This window comes from Frankliniella occidentalis, unplaced genomic scaffold (genome assembly GCF_000697945.3).
Source record: "Frankliniella occidentalis isolate FOCC.00 unplaced genomic scaffold, Focc_3.1 Scaffold944, whole genome shotgun sequence".
NCBI classification, from domain to species: domain Eukaryota; kingdom Metazoa; phylum Arthropoda; class Insecta; order Thysanoptera; family Thripidae; genus Frankliniella; species Frankliniella occidentalis.
Genome location: NW_026268050.1, coordinates 15,550 through 30,500, shown reverse-complemented (window position 1 = coordinate 30,500; position 14,951 = coordinate 15,550). Strand labels below are relative to the sequence as shown.

Below are 14,951 nucleotides of genomic sequence, written 5' to 3'. Positions count from 1 at the left end.
CCCCCCCCCTCAAAAAAAAAAGTCATTTGGTGTCGAGGTTTTACCTTTTGACAATTGATTCTGCACTGAGTTTGAGACTTTGTAATTGGTAATAACTAGCCTGATTTGCAATTATCCCTTCTCAAATACATAATTAAGTAGCCATTTATGCCCTGTAAAACTGAGAGTCCTCTTCCACTTTCCTAAAGAAGACTCTCAGCCTTGCTTTTTCTCTTGTTTTTGTTTCTATCTGAATATTGTCAAAATCAATTGATTTTGTTAATGATATATGTATAAGTTTTGACAACTTTGAAGCATTACCTTTATCATGTTTTGCTCAGTCAATAACTAGTCACTCTACAAAGTTAAATTGTTTTGACTAATGTCAATATTAGATTTTGTTCATGTGTGTCTGTTTATCTCATTAAAATTTCTGCCACGCTTACACGCATATGGGAAAAGAGAAATAGTATAAAATATCTGCACTTATCATGTTTTCCTATAGTAAGTTCAGAGAGAATACATCAATAAACTTCTGTCTGGAGAATGCAATTTTCCATTGCTCTAAACGAAGGCAGGGTTTAAAGCTACTGAGGGTGTGTGTGTGTGAAGACCTGTTTTTTTTTGTACGGGGGGATTCAGAGTTCCCAAGACACGAGCGCGATTTTCACGACAAAAGTCAGCCCCTCATTCGCTGTGTGAAGTGAAAGTCATGCCTTGCGTGAAAATCGCGCTCGCGTTTTGGGAACTCCTAATTTCTACAGTTTAATACCCCCCCTAAAAAAAAAATCAAATTGTGATGTGTAAAACTTCTCTTCATATGCAGTCTCAACAAAAGATATAGAATTCGAAGGTGGTTCCTCTTTCCCCTATTATTTTACCATTTGTTAAAAAAGTATCCTAAATGGCTTTCGTGGCATAGATTTGGAATATTGAACGTACTGATTGATGAACATTGTGCTTGTCTAGTCAGAAAACATGCTGTGATTATTTGTTTTATAAAAAAGCGAAAAAAAAATTTAATTATACCCTCAAAAATTCTAGTTCATTGTCTCGGTTAGTCTGGACACATTTAGTTAGTTTCAATTTGCCATACCTAGAATTTCTTTTCAACTTAAGTTGAATTCAGTCTTTCTGAATCAATATTAGAATTTGCGGTTCATTCTACCAGCGACTTTGGTAGCATGTAATCATTTCTCATAACATGCTCATTTTTTCTCTTTTTAACATATTTCCCAATGAATCTCTCTTACGTTAAGGGACAAATTTAGGTGGTTCATGTTTGTTTTTTAAATAAACAAAACACACAGTAATTACTGTGAGCTTGATGTTCATGACAAGCTGTGTTTACAATTTGTTACTTCCTTTTTCCCAGGTGAAGATCTCTTTGTATTTGAATACTACATTTTCTGTCTAGTCACAAAGTAAACTTTAGAATGTTGAGAAAGAACTATATTGCTTGTCACATTTGTAGTGTTGTTATGTATAATATACCCTGTAATGGTAAATTTCTGAATCAAAACCTCTTTCTTCAACATGATCTGATTCCATCAGAAGTATTTTTAAGAGTACTACATTGAAAATCTGTGATTAGTATTATTACACTGAGAATATTGACCAGAGTTGAGAGTATGGTTCTATTCAGGGCCGTAAAGTGATTAGCTGGCCCCCTCCGTAAGCCATCAGCTTCAATAAAATATGTGTAGGTACTCAGCTTAATATTTATAGGTCAAGTATTGCTACTTATTTAACCAACTGTTATGTAACACAATGTTAATGACTGGAAATTTTGTTCACTATACTCCACCATTTATGGATCAAAACTCACACACTGGAATATAGTTAACAAGTAACTTTCTAAAACTGGTTGTCCTTAAGGTAAACCTGTGTTACATGGTTGTTACATTTTCTTTTAAAATTGTGACATCATTTTTGACTAGACTGCCTCTGGCAATATTGAAATAACTTATCAGCTGATGAGATTTAGCTAAAATAGATAGCTTACTCTATATATTGATATTTCATGGCATGTGGAAAATTGTCATTATTAATAATTCTATGATTCTTTAGGTGGAATTTACACAAATTTATTCTCACCTGTGGAGCGATTGACTTCCTAAAAGTGAGGAGTTTTCTATTGTTTCTAGTGGGCATAAGGTGAACTAAACATACTAGTCTTGTGTTGATGTTTACCTTGTGTTTTCCTTCCTTATGTTTCAAGCTTGCCTGTAATTTTGGAAACTTTTCCACTTGTACATAAGTCTTGAAGAGATATTCCTGTATATTTTGTTTTTATTACTACCTTATGAAGCTAAATAGTAGACAGAAAGCTATGTGGCTTTATGGAAACAATGTTTTGATGAAAATAAATTATTGGCCTTTCAAGAAAATGTGTTATAAATTTTATATTTTAAAGATAATTGACAGTTTTGTCACTTCACATTTGGTATTAACTTCATATAAAAATATTATTTTTACCATAGATTACATAGGAATTTGAGATTAAAACAATTCAGTCATCCTTAATCTTAGCCACGCTGACTATACATCAACTCATAGAGCTAAGCCATGAACTATGACTAGAAGATCTTCAAACTTGTCTTTACCTCACCACAGCATCCATCTGTCTTTTAGAAATGATTGACATCTATTCATTAAGGAGGACATCTCTGGAGAATATGACTTCTTTTCAGGTAAATGCACTAAATAACAATCACCGTCCCAAATCCAGTTCAAGGTCATTCCCCTGTAGGTACATTGCGAATAGTTTGGTGGCACCCTTGGATGCTATTAGCTATTGCAATCAATCCAAAACCACAACCAATAGCTATGTAGTAGCCACCATAAACCAAAAACTGAAAAGAAATCAGAGGTAACTAGATGAAAACTTTGGGGAAAACAATCTTCTGCTTGGAAGCAGATTACTAATTTACAAACCTGCAAACGTGTTGAAAGTTGAAACCCTCCTTTCCCAGCCACAGTCACTGTTAAGAGAGACTGCAGAATAAGAGCAATAAATGTATTGAAACCAAACACAAGGCCATGTGAGTCTCTGGTCAATGATTTAGCAACCTCTGAACTGGAACAAAATCAGGAAATACCCCAAGTATTAATTTGATTGAAATTCAGAATGGAAAGGAAACAATGGTGTAACACATACTTTGCAAAAATCATCGATACTTGGTAGAATATTTTGAAGATGCCATAGGCTATATATTGAAAATGAAGATATTTGGATAAGGCTAACAGTAAGAGCAGGCCTCCTGAAAGTGAAGCACAAATAGAAAGCAGCCACTGACTTTTTTTCCCATCAAAGTCAAATTGTAATTGACCCACAGTCCATGATGCCACAATACCTTTCAAGCAGTTACATAAAAAAGTAAGTTAATAAAGAATTCTGTAAAAAAAAATACATCATCATATGTACTCCGAGAGTACTTGCTGTTGGGAACTCACTTAATATAGTGTAAGTTGCACTTGCGGCACCATTGTACAAAGGCTCTTTGGTTAATTCTACTGTATCTTGCCACAAGTTTTGAATATACGCAGTGACCTATATGCAGAATATACACATATTTATTAGATATAGAAAAACAATTGTTTGAAAATATAGTTTCAATTCGGTTTAATATGACTTGATAGTTTACAACCAAAATCTACAAACCTGTAAGTAACCACAGTTAGTTAGGGCCCACCATATTGACCATTTAACAATATACATGTTTGAATAGGCATGCAGAAAATCACTCCATATTTTTTGGAAACCAGAGAGCTGCTCATAATCTTCATTATCTGTGTTAGATATCACATAATCTTCTTTCTTGGGGTTATATCTCACTGCTTCTAAATACTCAGTACTTAGTAAAATGTCCTCTGTGGCAGACGCATTGGGAGGTGCACTGTAATTGCTATTAGACGGGGTTTCTACAGCACTGTCAACTTTTTCTGACCCTATTCGGTGAAAATATAAACTTTTGCTAGTTGAAGGCAGCATACAACCAAATAATGCTGCGATTCCTAAACCTAGAATAGGATGTAGATATTTAGTAAGCTCTTAATAATAAAAATAAAAAAAGCATTAGAAAGACAAACCTGTCAAAGACAAGTAGTTGAGTTCATGTAAATCCAAAACATTACAACTTATAAGAAATTGTGCAACTGAGCCAGATACGAGACGTCCAGTCTGAAGAGCTATTCGTGTGTAACTTGTTACTTTCTGATATAAATCCTTTTCACAAGATGCATACATATAAGTGGAATATGCAACCTCTGACGCCAGAAAAAGGCCATAAAAAACTTCGGCAGCCTGTGAGAAATTTATAAAGACAGCGTTCAGTTACTGACCATATGTGTATGACAATAAAAAAAATTAATCTTAAGATATACCTGAACAAAGTCTTTTGATGTGCCAAATGTGATAAGGCAGTAACATGCTACCCCTGCAAGACTGTGAACAATTATGATAGGTTTATAACATACTACATCAGTAATTAGAAACACAACTATCAATAGCACCAGTGTTGAATATGTGCCTATTGGGTAAATCTCTTGATTAACCTGACGAAAAAAGTAAACATAAAAAAAATCACATTATTTTTTAGGGCAATGTTTTGCTATGATATGTATCATGTTTATATTTTTATTTATACCTCTTCTTGGGTCAGTTTCTTCCAGCTTCCTACAAGATATTGTGTCAGAAAAGATTCAGATGGTCTAAATTCTTTGAAGAAGCCCAGGATGCAGAGGTACCAAAGGGCACCGTACCCTTCGGGCATTTCCACATACAGGTTTGAGTAATGTTATTGTGGAGCAGATGATTCCAATCACAATTAACGGGCTCCTCACAGCTGACATTTATGGTAAAGTGTCATATGACATTGCGTGTGTTATCTGTTATCAACTTCATTCCTTTATCGTGTTTTGACAAGCCTAACCCACCGAACATACATACACCGAAACTCAACATCACCTGAAGGAAGACAGGCGAGTCCGGATTACAAACAGGGTAAATGAGCTCGTTACGAGTACCATCGCAAGCTCCGTACCGACCCTTTCTCTCGTGACGTTCACATTCATGATATACTTAAATCCTTTTAACCTTTCATAACCCATTCATTAGGGCACGACGCGGGCAACGCAAGTCAGCTGTTCTGTCGTCTGCTGTCAGGTTGGTTCGGCGGCAGCCAACAGTCAGTCTCCTCCAACAATTATACTGCAAGATTAGGACCTAATTTTAAAGCTAACTTCAAAGCTAATTGTATTGATTAATTACTTAACGTTGATAACAATTCTTAACAAATGCACACTTTATACTTTTCTTGTGTTGCCATTCTGGGAACATATGTACACTTCTTAAATTGAATGCATATGTTCATGATCGAAACATGATCATTGTACCTCAAAATTGGTAATTTCTCATAGACAAGATAGGTTTGAAAAAAATAATTACCAGCTTTGACAGCTAAAAGTTGTCTTAACATAAAAAAAAAAAGCCTCATAAATCTCACTGGAAAAAAAAAAAAGATGCAGCTGCCTGTTTCCCCACCACACCTTACAATACTTCAGTCAGACTCAGTATGTATAGTGAGCAAAACTAACTTACTCCAGCTATACTCGGAAAATATTTTATTATTTTTTGTTGGGGAGGGGGGGGGGCACAATAAGAAATTAGATTTAGAGAAACTTATAATTCACTGGATAGAGAACGTTACAAATGTTCGATTTTGTCAAAACTAAAACTAAATGGTAAGATAGAACGATGGTTGAGTCATTTTTCTTTCAACAGATCTAGTGGCATCATGTAATACACCTATAAATCCTCACCATAAATAATCCAGAAAGAACTGCAACAGACAAGAGAAAATAAATATCAATGATAAGGAATAGCACACTGCACAAGTTCTTGGGGGAATTTGTACCCACTCACTTTTGAAGGTTTTCTTCATGCTTAAGTATAGTTGAATTTCATCTTGAACAAGTACTGGAACTTGACCTGGGCAGTATCATAGACAATATATCTGAAAACTGGATAAGGAATAATTCACCTCAACTTGGACAGCTGCTGTACAACAAAGGCAATAATAAAAAGCAATAAAATGAATATTCAAGAACAAATGGACAGCACTTGGAAGAAATCTTCACAAAAATCAGAACATAAAGGATACTCGTTGTAGAGTAGTGTCGAATCCGTGTCAATATCAGTAATGCCTTCTCCAAGAGGAATCTCGACACCATCATCAGTTTTGATTGTTTGTTTCGGATCTGGTTCAGTTTTGCCAATACCTTTGCAACTGTGCATGCCCTTGGGAAGCTTTTCAATGTAATCAGCACGAGTTCGTTCATACCTGCACACAGATTTCAATTTAATTGTAACCTATCAGGAAAAAGTTGGACAAAAAAAATGGAAAAAATGGGATTGATCCCTTTACTTACATATTACCAAGAGCAACCTCACACAACAACATGTAACCAATAGGGTTTGACTTTGTTGTGCTGCAGTAATTTGCTGACTTGGAAACCATGTCAGCAAAGTAAATACCTTTACCAAACATGTAACCAGTGACAGGTGCTTCGGGTGGTGCAATTCTCAGACCCTGAAATTAATAAAATAATTAATAATATCACTCTACAGGAGAAATTAAATTGGAAGATTAAGGTTTGTCAATTATATTACCTGAGACAGGATACCAGCATAATTTGTAAGACGTGATCCATGCCATAAAAGTTTTCTGTTGTGCAGCTTTTTGAAAGGCTTGAACTTGCGCTCTTCTCCATGCCTACGAACTTTGAACACCTGCAAAAGAGGGGGAATCAGCCATTTTCTCTACTTTTAACCAATGACTAAAAATTAAATGTACTAGTGGATATCTTTACCTCATCAATGTCAAGAGAGAAGTTAGTGTGAGTAGCACCATGAGTATTTTTGACATATTTCTGAAGTAATGCAAATTCATCACTTTCCTTGCTCAGTACTTCTATGTCTGCCTTTAGTTTCTGATACTGACTATCAATCGGATGAACACTATCATCACCTGAACCACTCTCCAACAAGTTGTAAGCTATTTCAATCTCAAGCAAGTTGTCTATGACTTCCATTTTTTGCTGAGAATTACACACAATGCATGGTTATTAACAATTACTGAGATGTTCTTAACAATGGATTAACCCCTGCCTCTCCCATTAAATACCTTTATGAGTTCCTCTGTGTTCAGAATAGGAGGCATGTCTGTTCCAAAGTCATGAGGTACCAAGGTGAAGAACCTGTTGGTTACCTCTATGTACTTTGAACGAGAATTAACAGACTTAACATCTTCCTTGGCATCCCTTTGCACTAATTCAAGTGCTTCTTTCAATACAGAATACGCTTCCAACAATTGGCGCTGGCTGAGCTTACCCAGGGGCATTTTTTGCAAGTCCAACTACACACAAAAATACTATTAGCACTGACAGAAGTTGAAAATCTTACTTTCACTAAAAAGACATGATTAAATAGGAGACAGACCTCAAACTCCATCATACATTTCTTCATTTTTTCAACATCAAAAATGGTAGTAATAAGATCTTGAATTGGTTTTGCCAACTTTGATTTCACATCACCTCGAGCAACACCAAGCCCTTTCGGTTTGTCATCCTAAGAATTAAAGAAACTGTCAATTCGTATTCCATAAGGATTTGATGAAATTTAAGTACCAATGAATACTTACACCATAATCCACTTCCATGGGATACATTCTCCCAGGAACTTTTACAAAGTGATGACGATGAGCCCACATATTTCCACTCTTCTCTTGATAAAGATCTTCAAATTGTTGAATAGCTTCTTCTAAAGACATTGATTGTAGTTTATTGCCCCCGATGGTTGTGCCAATTCTGCCCCACGCACGGAACAGCCAGTGTCTAAATGCAGATAAGAAATTACCAGTCAACAATACAGTCTACAATAATAACCACATGCTCCAAAAAAGGATGTTTCTCACTGTTTTCCTTTGTCTGATTCTAACAACTGAAGTTTGTAATAACTATTTTTGTCACTCTGAACATCGGTAATACAAAGAGCAGCATTGTAAATATCTTTGCCCGCCTTGTACACATGAGCTTTTTCTTCAAGACCTGAATCAGGATCAACAGCCGATCCATCCTTTAACTTCAGTTTCACAGTTCCTGACTTGCTCTTAAACATACCTAAGACACCATAACGGAAAGAGAGTTTCAATTAACATTATGAAGACCAGGAATCACTATGTACACAGAAATAACCTGATAGAACTTACTTCCACTCCGTGACTTAGAGGATTCTGTCTTTTCCGGAATTCTTAATTTTGGCTAAGGTCAAACGACAGAAAGATGTTAAAGACAACTGCCCTTAAAATAAAAGATTAGAAAATAAAACATACTACTTACATCTCCACCCCAGGATGAAATGCACTTCTTTTTTATGGCACTAAGTGCTGTTTCTCCATCTAGTACAGCTTGTACAAAGTCCTCAGAAACCACATGTATATCTTCATCCTTCGCTTGTTCTATACGAGATCCCATACGCTCTACTTCAGCTAAAGGTAAAAGGAATGTAAATCAATTTGATGGAGAAGTACAGTGTAGATAAATGTCAAAGAAAGCAAAGCCAAATTGAATTACCTTCAGTGGATATAACAGCAAAAGTTTTAGAGTGAACTTTAGTGCCAACTTTGCCACCATTCTTGACAATTTTATTTTTTAATTCATTTTTATCAGTTTCAAGTTTGCCTTGAATAACAAATTCCAAGTTGCTGAATGGAGGTGCTGGTCGATTTATTTTTGGCCTGTTTCGAAATAAGATAATTTAAGTTATAGCACATGTTGTAATTTACTGATGGAGAAGAAGAAAAATTGAAGAGGCAAATAGGCCCCAGCTCACATTGATTTTCCCTCAGCTCCAGGCTCAGACTTCACTGGGAAGTTTGGAAGATGAGAGGTGACAGAGGCTGGTAGTGCTGTGGGTGCAGTTATTTTGATAATACGCTTATTTGGCTTGTACTTGTAGCTCTCTCTGTAGAGCATAAAATCATGTAAAATTAAATGGATGATACAGTACATAAATTTAACTTCAGTTTTGACAGAAAGTACCACATGAACTTACAAAAATGGTGACTTTTCCTTCATGTCTGAAGGAACTTTAAATGGACCACGTGGTGGTTCTAATGTTTTATTTTCACATTTAGCCCACTCAGAAATATTTCCCTGACACTGGTACCCAACACCAGAGCGAAATACAAACTGGCCATCTTTGCATTCTGGACAAGGAAGAAGTTTTCCAAATGTCATAATATCAGCAAGTCTGTCCAACATCTGTGAAACAAAACTCCAAAAATATTAAAATCAATGCTTAACGATTAGAGAACTGATGTAAGAAATATCTTAATAGTTTAAACTCTGTTTACCCTTTCTTCGCCTGATGGTACTTCTTGCCTATTATGCTGAAGTAACCTTTCAAGATCCTTTTTCTTTAATTGACTTTTCAGTTTATCTCGATACCCAAACATAGTTTTGTTTTGCTTTTTCATACCTTCTTCTTCATCTTTGCCTAGCTCTTCACTCTTTATTTTCTTTGCAGGGGTTTCCCCATCAACCCCATCTTTCCCTTCTTTCCTGCATTTTGGAAACAAACTTACTTAGAAACAGAAAAGATTCCTTAAAGATTATCAAGAGAAAGGAGCCTCAATGAGTCCAAACTTGAGCACTTACGGGGTAACTTTGGGTAATTTCTCCTTGATTAGTTTTTGATCTTCTGCTGTTAGTGTTTGGATACCCGGAAGCTCAGACCCGGCATTCCAATATTTTAATTCATCTCGAAGTTTTTCAAAGCAATCCAGATGGTGCCAGAGATCTTGGCCACCATATCTTTTCCCGACATCACTTTCATAGTCCTTCTTAGAGATGCGAACCTCATCCTGGGAAGAAGAGATAGTAAAAAAAAATAGGCATTTCCTTACAAGAAAAGTGTCTTAAGTCTCCATACCTTCAAAATCTTTTGTTCACATCCTCGACATGTTGCTCTTCCAGATTTTGCATACTCAACACAGAAATCTTTAAGACTATCCACAGCACCAGCAGCACCACGTTTTTTCCCTTTCCCTTTACCGCTAGCTGCTGGAGAGGCAAATGCGCCAGCTGCTCCCCCATAGCTATCTGAATTATGAGAAAGGAATGTTCTTATCAGTAACAAAGAAATTTCCTCAAGAAAAGAAATAAGATCCAGTATGCCTTCAATCCCTTTGACATGAGATTTTAAAACAGCTTGTACTAGCTGGGCTAAATGAATTTCCAGTGTACAATGTTAAATTACTATAAAGACAAATTGAAATCACTAACCTATGTCGTTTTTGATTTTCTCTTGGTCCTCCCACCTGAGGGAATCGTAATGTGCAATATCACCAACAGATTTTGGACGTTGCTTGACAAAGAAGCACTTGTAATGGTACCAATGAGGTACTTTCCCATCAAACATAGGTGACTGAAAATTGAGTTAAATGGGTGAGTTACGACATTTAACCAAATTAAAGCACACTAAAGTATTAGATTATAGTGAGTGGGGAGTCATTTAGTGCTTGTAAGAGGACAACCTTGTGACTGTGGCAATCTAACCTTTCAAAACAAGAAAAGAACAATGCATCATTGCTAGATGAATTTTTAATGATACATTGAACGTTAAAACGTTAAATAGAACACAATTAAACAAATGCTGATACACGGTAACCGAATTGTTTATGACCGTTTAGTATCAACTTCGTGGATAGAATTCTAGCTCTAGTATAATTCGTCCACTTTTAGCGAAGTGATGGACTGACAGATACATAACAAGTAAAAATAATGATGGGAGGCGCCACGCAAGTTTTACGGCTGATGAACAGGTAATATTCAACAAGTTACCTGGACCATAACAGCCATCCTAAGAACGTCTTTGGCAATATTGCCCTTACAGGTCTTACAGCCGGCCCGACCGCTTTTGGCATATTCTGCCCGATACGGTAAATCGTCACTCATAGTTAAATTGGCCTGAGAAGAGGCACTGTGCGGGGGAAGAAGAAAATCCCACGTTGCTCAGAGACAACGGCGAAGAGCGCTCAGGCAACAACAATCTTTCACCGACACTTCTGGTGCGCGTCCTAAACCCTCGCCTCCAAAATACGAGTGAGTGCTTTGTGTACGGTACGGCTTCCTGCCACCGGAACAGGCGCGAAATGTTCGTCTGTATACCAACAAAGCAAAGTGAAAATTGTTAGGGTGTAAAAAAAAGAGAGCTGAAAGTGAAGATGATAAAAATGAAATTCAAGAAAATGAAACATTCCCGTACACTGAATCTCTAGTTTTAAACCATAAACTTTTGTAGTTTAACAAAATCCATCACATCAAACGATCGTGTGCCTCAACAGTCAAGGTTTTCATACTGCAAACGATCTATTACGCTGCTCACTTGTCTATTTTCTGCTAACCTTGCAGGTGTTCCTGGTTTGTTTGTGTTACTGTGCTTATCTTCTGACCCATCTGCTGTATATTTCCTATATTTACAGTTCATAAAGTAGTTGTCTCTCTCCAAGAGTGACAGTACTATGATGTTAAATCCTTTCTGGTGTCAAATGACATTAATAATTGTTTTAGTGACAAGGTAAAACGTAAACATAGATCCTGGATACACCACCACCACCACCAGATTCCTAGAAAGGTTAGTTTTTCAGATAAAAATTCATTTCATTGATATCTCAGCCTAACTGTACTGTCGGACAAAGAATACCAGTTTCACTAACTGGATTACGCGTTTCTGTTTCAAATCCTTGAAAGTTGGATTGACTCATGTGAAGGTTTAAGTTCAGAAATAATATTTATGCTGTCAATTGTATTATTTTATGTTTCATTTCAGATCATATTTTAATATCAACAAACATGTGGAAGGCAATCTCACGCTCAGTGTGTGAGGTAGTTGAGAGACGTGTTGGTTTTACAGCATTCAGAAGTGATGCACCAAACAGGAATAGACCAGATGCAACTCGTGGCAGGTTGTCTTGCCATGGTCAGATAACAAACTTGATTCCACAACTGAAAACCTATTGTCCTCTCAAACACCTACGATCGTTCAAGCATAAAGAAACTAGTCATGAACAGACCAGAGAGCGCCACCAACAAAAAAATAAAAATCATGCTCGGTGGAATGACCCTCCTATTAATGCTTGTTTGGGTGCAATGGGATGGGTATGTATTTGTGGTAGTTTATTACATTTTTCTGCCAAAACTTTTAATCAGCACTCTTTCAAATCATGCTTTATTACTTTCAGAGCACTGCCTTGGTTCTTGGTTGGTATCTGAGCCATCCACTTGGTAAGCGAATATTCGGTGATTCTCACTTCAGGGAAGTAAGAGTGCATTCTCCCCGGCACTTTTCTATTGGACGAACAGTAGATGCTCAATCACCCATCCAACCTTTCTCAATTCGACCATTGAGCTATAGTTCATCAATTGAGGAAAAAAGCACTTCAAACAGCTTTCATAGCAGTTTTACATCCTCATCCAGTGATATTGATGATGTGTTTGCTCATCAAAGAGGCCCCTTCACACCTGAGGAAGTAAGAGATTAAAAATACTGGTATGGTATATGGCAAGACTTGTCAAGGTATTTAAGCATCCATTGTAAATTCCAGGCATTGAATGAAGTCTCACGCGTGTTTGAGGCAGCAAGCCGAGCCTTATCAGGTGATGTTGAAAACAAACTGGGAATGGTCTGCATGGGAAAAGGTCAACATAATGAGGCCATGAAGCACTTCCGAAGGGCTTCACACCATGAGCATGCAATTGCTGCTTACAACTTAGGTCAATGTTATGAGTTGGGTTTGGGAACACCTCAAAACTTAAAAAAGGTAAATCTTTAGAATGTTTTACAAAAATTCTTTTACATAATTGTTTATAATTAACAAGTGAAAGTTTTCTCTCTGTAGGCTGCAAAATGGTACAAAATAGGAAGTGACCGTGGACATCCTACAGCCATGTTTAATCTTGCTGTCTTCCTTGCTAATGGTTGGGGTGGCTTATGTGAAGATCAAAATAGAGCTCGCGAACTTTTAGTCATGGCATCAAGCTTGGGCTTGCAAGAGGCAAAAGATGCCCTTCAAATTATTGATGGAGTGGACTCTCAGCAAAGACCCCAGCAGTACAACAAAATTCAAGATTCAACAGAAGAATTTCTTGAAATGATTGGTGCATCTGCTAGGAAGGATAAAGACACTCAAGCTGGTGTAAGGTTCCAAGAACCGTACACTTATCTGAGCCATTTGGATTGGTTGGATTTATCGTCATCCTCCTCCTCCCCATCTCCTAACGTTAGTGAGGATTTGATTGAGGGCTCAGAAGAAAGTGATTTGTATTCTAGTAAGTCTCATGAAAATGTTTCTATACTAGCTCATACAAAATGTTCCTTGAGTATTTATTTGTGGTAAAAATACTTTATTGCAGGTTTGTGTTTGGAAAATGAGTGTTCATTTTCATCGAACAGCCAGGGTAGGGTAAGGAAAATCAAGGATGCCAACGGTGACACCTACTACTATATTGTTCATTGCAGCTCTGGTAAGTTGTAAAATAATAACCTAGGTATCTAGTGCACTTCTGTTTAAGGAACATTATAGTAAGCCCTCCCCTTTTCTTTCAGGCTCTGAGTCTTTGGATGAAGCAGCTAATCTGAAACCACGTTATAACCCCACTGCTTAGGTGGCATAAATGAAGATTCCAATGGTTGAATATCAAAAAGACTTGTTATGTCTAGGTATTTACTTAGGTGGATATTTACTTTTATTAGCTAAACAATTGTTTCTTGTGTTAGTAATCAACGAATATGCTGTGAACCAACTAATTTTTATAGTAAATATTTCATTGTAGTACTTAGTATCTATCTCATTTTCTCTTTTGTGACAAGTTTCTATAATTTTTGTCTTCCTTTATTTGGTCTATTTCTTTCCTCCTGTTGTAGAATAACTTTTTAAAGTGCCATCCCATTACAGACTGTTGAAAATGAGAATATGTTATAGTTGTGGGTTAAATGCTAACTGCTGTGATTTTGATTGGATACAAGACATATTTGAGAAACAGATAATGTACTTACTACTCTCTTATAAATATCATTGATTGAAATTTAGGTTTGATTTTGAAATTGTATTTCTAAGATGCTAAAAATAATATGTCAAAATACGAGTTGGCTGATTATTCACGCCCAGTTTGGTAGTCATGCTATATCGCATGCAAGCGTGCGTGCGGGTTTGCCTATCGTCGCTGACAACGGTGCCTTACGGCTTACGGCCCCGTTGCATTGGGTAGAGCATAACCACCCGAGTGAGCGGGGTTATTCAGCCAGCTCGAATGCCAAGCCTTATGATTGTTGTGTTGGTGTGTTGATGGTGGTTGTTAACTGAAATAGATGGTCCCCAATTCAACCATAGGTCTCTCTCTTTATCTCCCGGCACCCGGTCTTTGTATGGACACTACTCGAGTCTCGCCTGTCCAGGCTTGTGCGGTAAGTCTTGTGCCGTCCCGTCTGTGGGTTCGCGAGGGGCTGCCGCACTCTCTTCCTCTAGCGAAAAGGTGAGTAGCTCTTGGGGGTGGCTTCCGGTGGGACCCCCACCCCCCGCCCCCTCTTCCTCCCCGATCTGCCTTGTCACTCTCCTTCACCCACCCATCCTTCCGGACCTACTACCACCTCCTCACCCTCCCCAACCACCGCCTACGCTGCTGTGGCGGTGGTAAGAGGGCCAGGGCCTACTCCTCTTCCTCTACCGCCGCAGCAGCAATCGTAAAACTCCAACCCGAAGGGTCCTGGCTTCCTCCCTCTCTCCCCGTTCATCGCTCTCTGCCTCCTCCTCCCTTCCCAAACAAAAACACGGCGGTGGGAGGAGGAGGAGGCTGAGAAAGCGTGCGTGTCGTGCGTGGGCGGTGGGGGTGGAGCCGGAGCCGCGGGGGGT

At 37.7% G+C, this 14,951-nt stretch overlaps 3 protein-coding genes and 1 long non-coding RNA gene across 6 annotated transcripts; 2 read left to right on the top strand and 2 right to left on the bottom strand.

Annotated features, from left to right (window-relative positions):
* Positions 1–2,369: 2,369 nt before the first annotated feature.
* Positions 2,370–5,107, bottom strand: LOC113202030 (thiamine transporter 1). Of its 3 annotated transcripts, none has more exons than XM_052275803.1 (8): positions 4,629–5,107; positions 4,366–4,536; positions 4,072–4,285; positions 3,644–4,002; positions 3,436–3,532; positions 3,140–3,242; positions 2,917–3,058; positions 2,370–2,855 (listed from the first exon to the last, which is right to left on the bottom strand). In XM_052275803.1, exons 1-8 carry the CDS (start codon positions 4,752–4,754, stop codon positions 2,718–2,720), a joined length of 1,350 nt encoding a protein of 449 aa, XP_052131763.1. In that variant the 5' UTR covers positions 4,755–5,107; the 3' UTR covers positions 2,370–2,717. The 3 variants fall into 3 exon arrangements, with proteins under 3 accessions (XP_052131763.1, XP_052131762.1, XP_026271856.1); XM_052275802.1 differs by having other exon boundaries at positions 3,140–3,335; positions 4,629–5,104; XM_026416071.2 differs by having other exon boundaries at positions 2,370–2,834; positions 3,140–3,335; positions 4,629–5,104.
* LOC127751767 (uncharacterized) lies at positions 4,850–7,114 on the top strand. Its single transcript, XR_008012236.1, has 2 exons — positions 4,850–4,984; positions 5,099–7,114. It is a non-coding gene; the product is annotated as an uncharacterized LOC127751767 (long non-coding RNA).
* LOC113202029 (poly [ADP-ribose] polymerase) lies at positions 5,647–11,162 on the bottom strand. Its single transcript, XM_026416070.2, has 20 exons — positions 10,885–11,162; positions 10,327–10,468; positions 9,974–10,143; positions 9,700–9,905; positions 9,396–9,603; positions 9,095–9,303; positions 8,873–9,004; positions 8,614–8,777; positions 8,380–8,528; positions 8,250–8,301; positions 7,956–8,160; positions 7,683–7,875; positions 7,481–7,609; positions 7,167–7,397; positions 6,853–7,080; positions 6,653–6,772; positions 6,412–6,572; positions 6,144–6,323; positions 5,906–5,996; positions 5,647–5,822 (listed from the first exon to the last, which is right to left on the bottom strand). The coding sequence occupies exons 1-19, from the start codon at positions 10,996–10,998 to the stop codon at positions 5,927–5,929; spliced, it is 3,063 nt and encodes a 1,020-aa protein (XP_026271855.1). The 5' UTR covers positions 10,999–11,162; the 3' UTR covers positions 5,647–5,822; positions 5,906–5,926.
* A 263-nt stretch (positions 11,163–11,425) lies between these two features.
* LOC113202020 (uncharacterized) lies at positions 11,426–14,426 on the top strand. The gene is made up of 7 exons (XM_026416056.2): positions 11,426–11,677; positions 11,873–12,201; positions 12,285–12,572; positions 12,648–12,863; positions 12,942–13,371; positions 13,456–13,566; positions 13,649–14,426. Exons 2-7 carry the CDS (start codon positions 11,896–11,898, stop codon positions 13,705–13,707), a joined length of 1,410 nt encoding a protein of 469 aa, XP_026271841.1. The 5' UTR covers positions 11,426–11,677; positions 11,873–11,895; the 3' UTR covers positions 13,708–14,426.
* Positions 14,427–14,951: the final 525 nt, after the last annotated feature.

Excerpts from the sequence above, each read along its gene's own strand:
- LOC113202030 (XM_052275802.1), bottom strand. The coding sequence starts at position 4,754 with ATGCCCGAAGGGTACGGTGCCCTTTGGTACCTCTGCATCCTGGGCTTC. Across the intron at positions 3,336-3,435 it reads TGCAACTTACACTATATTAA|GTATTGTGGCATCATGGACT; the intron begins GTGAGTTCCCAA and ends ACTGCTTGAAAG. Across the intron at positions 2,856-2,916 it reads AACTTTCAACACGTTTGCAG|TTACCTCTGATTTCTTTTCA; the intron begins GTTTGTAAATTA and ends GTTTTCATCTAG.
- LOC113202029 (XM_026416070.2), bottom strand. The coding sequence starts at position 10,998 with ATGAGTGACGATTTACCGTATCGGGCAGAATATGCCAAAAGCGGTCGG. Across the intron at positions 10,469-10,884 it reads GGATGGCTGTTATGGTCCAG|TCACCTATGTTTGATGGGAA; the intron begins GTAACTTGTTGA and ends CTCAATTTTCAG. Across the intron at positions 8,161-8,249 it reads CTCTAAGTCACGGAGTGGAA|GTATGTTTAAGAGCAAGTCA; the intron begins GTAAGTTCTATC and ends ATGGTGTCTTAG.
- LOC113202020 (XM_026416056.2), top strand. The coding sequence starts at position 11,896 with ATGTGGAAGGCAATCTCACGCTCAGTGTGTGAGGTAGTTGAGAGACGT. Across the intron at positions 13,372-13,455 it reads AGAAAGTGATTTGTATTCTA|GTTTGTGTTTGGAAAATGAG; the intron begins GTAAGTCTCATG and ends ACTTTATTGCAG. Across the intron at positions 13,567-13,648 it reads TATTGTTCATTGCAGCTCTG|GCTCTGAGTCTTTGGATGAA; the intron begins GTAAGTTGTAAA and ends CTTTTCTTTCAG.